Raw genomic sequence first — 9,185 nt, 5'->3', positions numbered from 1 at the left:
TAGGTTATATACTTGACTTATTTACCTAAAAAAGTGCATTTATTTATTTGTTTGTTTATTTATTTGCCATAACAAATGCTTAAAAACCTAAACAACCAAACTTTAAAATGTTTGCTAGAGGGATAGAGAGAGAGCGAGAGAGAGAGAGAGAGAGAGAGAGAGAGAGAGAGAGAGTCAGTGTAGTCCCCATTCAAACCACTGTGAAATTCTCTAGAATTCAGTAATGGAAAATGAGTGCATTTATCCTTTAACTAAATCGACAGCAGATATTTCTGGCGAAGCTTATCTGTAACAGGAAGAATGTTTCTTTAGAACTGCTCAAATAGGTTTGGGGGGGGGGGGGGTGGAATGCAAATAACCCTCATGTTAGCGCCCATGCTGTATTGCTGTATTTAAGTGTCTGTCAGATGGACTCTTGAGAGTCAGAGAGAGGGAGAGAGAGAGAGAGAGAGGCAGAGAGATAGTGATTTAAGATTAATACATAGTACTAAGGAGTTTAATCTTGATTAATGGCCTCATCCACATCATTTTTGGAGGATTATCTTCAGTGTCCTGTGTGCCGTGATGTCTTCAGGGATCCCGTGCTCCTGATGTGTTCTCACAGCTTCTGTCGGCTCTGTCTGGAACAGTTCTGGCAACACAGAGAGTCTCCCACATGTCCTCTGTGCCGAACGAGCTCTTCAGTGAATCGTCCTCCGTGTAATCTCGCTCTGAAGAACCTGTGTGAGGCTTTTGTACAGGACAGCAACCAGACAGCTTCAGTTGGAGTGGAGATCCTCTGTGCACTGCATAACAAGAAGCTCACACACTACTGCCTGGAGGATAAACAGCCTGTGTGTGTGGAGTGTCAAACCTCAAAAATACACGATAAACACTGCTTTAAACTGCTCGATGAAGTGGCAGCGGACCTGAAGGTACCATCATGCCCAGTGTTTTACTTCTGTAACACTGCACACTAATACTCATTTGAATTAAACATATTTTCTGAACCACATGTGCAGCTGACTTATTAAAGTGAATTAAGACTTTGAGAGTGTAAGGTCTAGAAGCACTGGCTTTCATTTTCATGCCTCAACAATAAACTTTGCAGTGTAGAAAAAGTTTACTGGACTCTTAATGGTTGCATTACAGATAAGATTTCAGTGAATGTAATCATATTTAAAAAAAATACAAATGTTTTTTACAATCAAAACCCAAACCAGTTACCTCGCAATAAAAGATTTGTAGCTTGTAGCATACAAATAGTACTTAGTTAGTTGTATTAACATTGCATTTGAGATGCTATTAATTATTCCTCATGAACTGTACAGTATATTAATACATTTTAAAATTTCAGTGACAGGACAAATAAGCTTATAACTGCTCTATATTAACTACATAACAAATATGCAGTTGAAAATATAGTAAATACAGTAGTTGAAGGTGACCATTTAAAATAAATCAATGTATTCATTAAAAAGCATAAATTACATAAAAACAAACAAACAAACAAACAAAAAAACACATGATGACCTTCATAAGTCCCTGAAGCTTATTTTGAGCTCCACAGGCATAGACAGTTAAAACAACTAATTAATGAAGGAATTAATTAATTCACTTTAATAAATAGTGAAATTGTGCTTTTATAAATCGTTATATTTATATAATCAATGTACGTTTTGTGGTTCAAAATATTTTCCTTCTTGTGGCAACAAACCTGGCTTCCTACCTAGCTAACTAACTTACTAACTTTGTTACTTGATTTAGATTTTCATGACATGTAAATGACCATTAAAATAAAATGCTTTTGGGGGAAACGGCAGAAGATGTAAAGTGAAAAACCTGCATGACTGGATTATTTATCTGTTTTGTTCTTTTTCTCAATTTCCAGTTGGACTTGAAAAGAAAACTGGCACCACTGAAGGAGCGACTGAAACTCTTCAGAAATGCAAAACACACTTGTTTTCAAATTGAGCATTATATTAAGGTACAAATAGAATTCATTCATCAACCTAATGGACATAGTGTATGTAGATACTACATGTTGTAGTTAGGTCTGTTGTCGATGACATTCCAGTGTCAGGCCCACTGCACCGAGTCTCTGATCAGGAGGGAGTTTGAGAAGATTCACCAGTTTCTTTGGGATGAAGAGGCCTCTAGAGTGTCTGCTCTGAGGGAAGAAGAGAAGCAGAGAGCTAACGCAGCCGTGATGAAGATGAGCCAAATTAGCAGAGACGTTGTAGACCTCTCTGACAAAATTACAGCTATTGAGGAAGCTATAGAATCCAACAGTATTTCATTTCTGCAGGTAAAAAGTGTCAAATTAAATTGGTTAAATTAAAAAAGGTCAATTAAATTGGTAGGAACATAAACTGATCGTCTTATTTTTTATTCTAGAACCATGAAGCTACTGTGAGAAAGTACGTATTTTATCCTTGGTCTCTGATTTTGTCTCTGGTTGTGATTTTGAGTCTAAACCCATAGCAGCATTGAACCTTGTGTGTATGTTCGTCCAGAACTGAGTGTGAGCTGAAGGATCCTGAGATCAGCTCTGCATCACTGATTGACGTGGCAAAGCATCTAGGCAACCTGAAGTTCAGAGTGTGGGACAGGATGCTGAGTATTATCAAATACAGTGAGTTCAGCTGGGCACATTTCATTTCGGAATATTAAAAATATCTGAATTGTATATAGCCATCTTCAGACTGCCTGTAAATGTTACCCAAATTAGATATTACAGTGATTTGTTTTCCCCAGACAATGTGAACAGTAAGATTTCATTGTTCAGTCTGATTTTTTTTTCATTCCAAGTCAGTTCATTTTCATGTGTGATACTGAAAGCATGAATAATACAGATGTGGTAATGCAACCTCATACACAACAGTCACATCAGAATTCTTACTGCTTTTACCCCATATTGAATTCCTTCACAATTTTGGGCTGATTCATTCATTCAGATGATGAATCTGAAATACAAAATACTATTTTGTAATCTGTATTCAATGCTAATAATAATCAGTGCACTGCAAAAATAAATTACATATATGTATATGTATATATATATATATATATATATATATATATATATATATATATATATATATATATATATATATATATAAACCATGGTTATTAATTTATTAATTATTAATTAATTTCAGGGTGAGAATCTTTCTTAAAACGTAATTTTACTTTCTTTAACTGTGCAAACACAGTTACAGCAAGTAACCTCAACAACAATAATAACAACAACAATAACAACAATAATAATCATAAAAGTTTTGTTTATTTTTACTCTCTATCACCCCAAAGAGGACCAGCTACTCTAACTAACATTATCCAGGCCAGATCTGTCAAAACAAATGAACTAAATCTCTCTCTATATATAAATTATGTAAATGACTCTTTTCTAAGAGTACACTCTTAGAAATTTTTTAAATCTAAGGGGTCCTTTGATCCTCTTCCTGTAAACAGGGTTCTAAATGAAAGCCGAGAGCCTCATGAAATAACCCTATTTTCTAAGACTGTAGAATTGCATATAATAATTTTCCTGAACGACCTAACGAGAAAAAAGCATCCGAGTATTAAATCTAGAAACTGAGAATTTACAGCCTGAACATAGCCCTGTGTCAACCATTTCATTCTTAACCTAATTGAACATTCATTTCATTTTCTGCTAACTCCAGCTCCTGTTATCCTCGATCCCAACACCGCTCACCCCTGTCTGCACCTGACTGACAATTTGACCAGAATGGAGCTTCATAACAGCAGTCCAGAGCATCCAGTGAACCCGCTGAGATTCAGTGACTACTCAAGTGTCCTAGGCTCTGAGGGTTTTGATTCAGGTAAACACTACTGGGACATCGAGGTGGGAAACAGCTCAGCCTGGGCGGTCGGTGTAATCTCAGAGTCTGCGTACAAGCACAGAGAAATCCTCTCAAAGCAAGGTCTATGGCATATAGGATACTACAAGGGGAAATACGGGCAAGGCTTGTCTGATGAGATGCTTACTCCTATCAACCTGAAAGAGAAACTCCAGAGGATCCGAGTGCTGCTTGACTGGGACGAAGGCTGTGTCTCGTTCTTCGATCCGGTCAATGATACTCATGTGCATACCTTTGTACACACGTTCACTGAGCGAGTGTATCCATACTTCTGTAACGCCTGCCCTGATAATGCTCTGAGAATAGTCCAACTGGGACTCTCTATTACTGAGGAGTAGTTTGGATGTAAAACAACTTTCTTAACTCTAAATAGAGCTAATCAACTGTGATGATACTGGAGGGCATAGCCAAAGTTAAGCTAATTGCCTCCCAGTGAATGTTGTTGTTGTCGTTTTGGTGTGTGACATAACAAGCCCTTCTTTTATACACTTTAAGTGACATTTATTTGGCAGTACTTTCAAGTTCAGTGTTAAAAGGACCCACTCAATGTGAATAAGGAGCAACGTGAATATATATATTATATATATATATATATATATATATATATATATATATATATATATATATATATATATTAAGTTAACTCATATATTTATATATTTATATATTTATATATATATATAATATATATAACATATATTATGTTAACTCTCACCCCTTCCACTGAAGCACATGTTTAAATGACATTCCTATAGATATGATCAAAGATGAATCATCATATTTTACACAAACCTGTGAAGTCCATACTAAAAACCCAACCAAAAAAAAAAGGGGGGGGGGTGGTTGGGTAGGGGGTGGCTACCAAATGCTAAAAAATTCAGGCATATTTACATGAATTTCAAAGACTTTCAGAGTATGAATGAACAATTTGATATTACATAAAAAAAAAAAATGTAACTTGTGGTCTCAGATTTTGGACTCCATTGTGATAAAGGAATGTATAATTATAATGTATAATGTGAATGAAGAGCATCAGTAGATTATTCGTGAGATATTTTCATTTTTGTTCTGAAAAATCAACCCTGTATATTTTTAATAAATTGCTGTATAATAAAGTATCTTTCTCAGCCTATTCATTTTCACAGAGACTTGTCACAAACCATTAATATTCATAAAACATAATCATATTTTATTATTATGTAGTAAACTTCCCAGTAGTTCACCACTAGATTCGTTAGTATAATAAGAATAGTTTGTTAGCTTATTGTGGTAAAATGAGCAGGGTTACAGTAAGCTTAATCTAAGGAGAAGCATTTTGCACGTCATTACAAATAGTGTTTTGTAAGCTGTTGCTGTATTTTGGACGGCAGGTTACCTGTAGCTCTGCCTGTAGTCGTGCTGCTAAGTGGTAACTCCGTATGGTGTACCTGTTTTCTGATGAGTTGAGAAGAAGAAAGAGGGAAAGACGGTTGAATGACTGGTATTTATTGCAAATACTGTATCATATGTCATTTCATGACTTTGTTGCTTGATCTTGGCATGAATGCATACATGCACATAAATAGAGCTTCCTATTTTGCAACCACTTGCACTGTACGTTAATTATAGCCATGTGCCAATCACAATGAGCTATTTATATGAATCTCTTGTATGATGTTGGTGATTTTATTTAAATGTACTTCTTGTGTGTTCTCTGTGATTTTGCATGGCGTGCAAAAAATAGTGTTGATTTTTGTTTTGTTTTTTTGTGTTTATAACCACTGAACACAGAAACCACAGTAGGTTTGGATCTCCTTAACATTGCAGCTCTATATAGTCTAAAAAAAAAAAAAAAACCCATCAAGAAACAGAAAAAGCTGTTTTTAAATGCAAAAACTTTTCAGCGAGTGAAAATATCTTGAATATAGTCCGATTTATCCAGCTTTTGAATTACAAAATAAGAATAAACCAAATATATGATTATTAAACCTGAAATTAATGCATTTGTTACTAATTTACTGTAAAGCTTGTTCTATTGGAATATACGTAAATTTTTTTTTCTCATTTTAAACATTTATTTCTAGAAAGTGTTAAACTAATCTGCGAATACAATAAGAAAATCTAGAAGCTTGAGGCCGAAGGCTGAATAATCTTATATTTGATTTATAATAAGAAACATTAGATAAATTTGCTCATATTCAAGATATTTTCACTTGTGGATACATCATGTAATTATCAATAATGTGATTGTGAGCAATAATAATTGTGATGATATCCTATTAGTCATCACATTTCCTAGATCATTTAAAAGTAACTTATTCATACTTATTTACATATAAAGATCAAATTAAAACTATACATGTTAACGATTAAAATCCCTCCTGAATCCATTTGTCTGCACAAGCTATTTACATCACGTCAAAAGATGAGCCACTTCAGTAATCATAATATAAAAGCACTTCAGAACCGCAGAAATGCCTACTTCAGATAATCAAGTGTCTTGATCAGGATGGGAAAGAAGTGAAGTGTTGCTCTCCTCTGTAAAACGGAGGTCTGTTCAGAAAGACAGCAAAGCTATTAAAACAAAAGCTACTTCAGATAAACCATTATAAACCTTTTTATTACTGTGCAATCAGTGTGTCGTTGTGTGAAGAAAACTGCAACGCTAGTACCTTTTGAACTTTTGTCATGAATAACCAAGCCTCCATATTTAGCCATATTGTTGCTACACAATAAAAACACACTGGTTTAACGAGTCTGACTGGCGTTTGTCATTTAGTCCTAGCTGAAAGAGACTTCAGGGTGAACGAACACTATGAATTATTAAACTGTTAACATGGAATGAATGATTGAGATCCGGAAAGATGTACTGACAGCACAACACGGTCACAGCAACAGTTATGAATAATCGATTGATTTTGTGGATGTTTGTTTGGGGGGGGGGGGGGGGGGGGGAGAATCTATTCATTGAGTGCATTCACACTGCTGAAATAGAGAGTAGTACTGTATATCAGAGCCACATGGGGGGGCTCTTAGTGTATGAACACTACGAACACACACACACACACACACACACACACACACACACTCACACACACACAGAAGAAAATGCTGTGTAATATTGCGGTATTAAATATATGAAAAGCAAAGAAGGACAAATAATACTGTACTAATTAATAATAATTCTGTTTATAAAACGGGAATTCTAGTGACATACCAAATTTCTAGTTTAGACACAATCAAAAATTTATCAAGTAAAATTACAAATTCTAAATGCTCATTTTTGTACCAAGCTGATGTCTAAAGTCATATAAAATTATCATTATAAGCAAAAGCGTAAGTTTGATTTTGACATTGGTGGGGACATAGAATCAGTCCGCAGAGACATCATGTGCCTATTCAAAGCTTTCATTTCAAACACACATGGATGAACCATATAGAAGAAGAAGACGAAGCCTTTACTTATCACATATATATTACAGCACAGTGAAATTCTTTTCTTTGCAGATCCCAGCTTGTTAGGAAGTCGGGGTCAGAGTGCAGGGTTAGCCATGGTATGGCGGCCCGGAAGCAGAGAGGGTTAAGGGCCTTTGTGAAGGGCCCAACAGTGGCAGCTTGGAGGTGCTGGGGCTTGAACCCCTAACCTTCTGAACAATAACCCAGAGCCTTAACCATTGAGTCACCACTGCACAGGACAGTACAGCAGTACATCATCTTAACATTTGTCACAACTCTGAATCTCACTACCAACATATCACCATGTCATTGTTCGACCTCACCTGTGACCCTGCCTCTAAACCTGCCTCTCTTCCTGCTCTGTCCGAGATACTACCTGGCAGGACTGCTTCTGTTCATGCCACATGAATATTGAAGAAAAACCTTTATGGCTTAGTTAAGTATTATCCATCCATCCATATTCTATTCCGCTTATCCTACTGGGTCACGGTGAACCTGGAGCCTATCCCAGGGAGCATGGGGTACAAGGCGGGGTATACCCTGGATGGGGTGCCAATCCACAGCAGGGCACAATCACCCATTCAGACACTTTGGACATGCCAATCAGCCTACCAATCAGAAACCCTCGCAGCACGGGGGGTGGGGGGCACGCAAATGCCGCACACACAGAGCAGGAATCAAACCCCCAACCCTGGAGGTGTGAGGCGAATGTGCTAACCACTAAGCCCCCGTGCATCCATTAAGTATACATACATATATATATTTGCCTGCATGATACGCATCTAGCTGATGGAGCCTTTGGAGCTATGTAGCCACAGCCTCTCACACGTTAGCAAGAAACAGCAAAGCCAATCTTGATCTTAGCGACGTGGGTTAGGAAAGCAGGACTCATAGTAAAGAACGACATCTGTTAACAGTTTGTGTACCACAAATTATGCTGCCGCCTGTCTTGGCCAGGACGCTCTTGTAAAAGAGATTCTTAGTCTCAATGATTCTTTTCCACGTTAAATAAAGTTTAAATCATTTTTTAAAATAAAAACCATGAGTCACCGACAGACAACAGGGATTATATATAATCCATCCATCCGATGCTCCCTGGGATAGACTCCAGGTTCCCCGTGACCCTGAAAAGGAGTAAGCGGTAGAAAATGGATGGATTGATATATATATATATATATATATATATATATATATATATATATATATATATATATATATATATATATATATAAATGTATTGTAATTGTTTGATCAAAATTATTCCTAGGGACAATTCAGTAGTCGCTGGATATTGGTAGAGACATGTCCCTAGAGTCCCTACTAAATCCCTGATTATATATAAGTACACCTGTATCTAAAGATATCAGTGCTTCTCCTAACCAGAATTTGGCGAACACCAGACGTTTATGTTTGTATTTCATTACAAGGTCATGAATTTGCTTTGGCCATTAAATGAGAGCAACAAAACACAATCAAACATGTCAAAGTGAAAACAGGAATATGGTCCCTTCATTGTGAATGAATAAGGGAATAAATGAATGAATGAATGAATATCAATCAGTCAGGAGTAGGCGACGTTGTATCCTGCAACATTAGCTCGTTATTCAGTAAGAGCAAATACGTCCAAATCCTATGGGTTCTTTATTAGTGCACATTTGAAGAACATTTGCAACGGTTAAAAGTGTCAAGAAGCCCTGCTCTGCGTGTTGTCTGCAGGCTCAGGGCTCAGCTGTAACCTTGCTGTGTCTCTATGGCAGTGGGCCATGCAGGCAGTGACTAAGAGGCTTTCCTTTCCCAATCCCTCTACAACTGTCACAAGCACTCTGTCACCTGCAGATGAAGCCATTCACAGGAACCTTAGCAACACCGTGTCCTACTTGTGTCCGT

General features: G+C 36.8%; 1 protein-coding gene across 1 annotated transcript; it reads left to right on the top strand.

Moving 5' to 3' along the window:
- Window positions 1-351: 351 nt before the first annotated feature.
- Window positions 352-4,417, top strand: LOC128606316 (E3 ubiquitin-protein ligase TRIM35-like). The gene is made up of 6 exons (XM_053622352.1): window positions 352-914; window positions 1,871-1,966; window positions 2,057-2,287; window positions 2,377-2,399; window positions 2,496-2,614; window positions 3,666-4,417. Exons 1-6 carry the CDS (start codon window positions 510-512, stop codon window positions 4,199-4,201), a joined length of 1,410 nt encoding a protein of 469 aa, XP_053478327.1. The 5' UTR covers window positions 352-509; the 3' UTR covers window positions 4,202-4,417.
- The last annotated feature ends 4,768 nt before the right edge of the window (window positions 4,418-9,185 follow it).

This window comes from Ictalurus furcatus, chromosome 4, assembly GCF_023375685.1.
Source record: "Ictalurus furcatus strain D&B chromosome 4, Billie_1.0, whole genome shotgun sequence".
In the NCBI taxonomy this organism is placed as follows: domain Eukaryota; kingdom Metazoa; phylum Chordata; class Actinopteri; order Siluriformes; family Ictaluridae; genus Ictalurus; species Ictalurus furcatus.
Note: the sequence above shows the minus strand (reverse complement) of the source record. Positions and strands in the feature narration are given on the sequence as shown.

Bases quoted from the DNA above. Each gene is read 5' to 3' on its own strand.
- LOC128606316 (XM_053622352.1), top strand. From the start codon at position 510: ATGGCCTCATCCACATCATTTTTGGAGGATTATCTTCAGTGTCCTGTG. The intron at 915-1,870 runs GTACCATCATGC...CTCAATTTCCAG, and splicing joins AAGTGGCAGCGGACCTGAAG to TTGGACTTGAAAAGAAAACT. The intron at 2,288-2,376 runs GTAAAAAGTGTC...TTTTTATTCTAG, and splicing joins ACAGTATTTCATTTCTGCAG to AACCATGAAGCTACTGTGAG.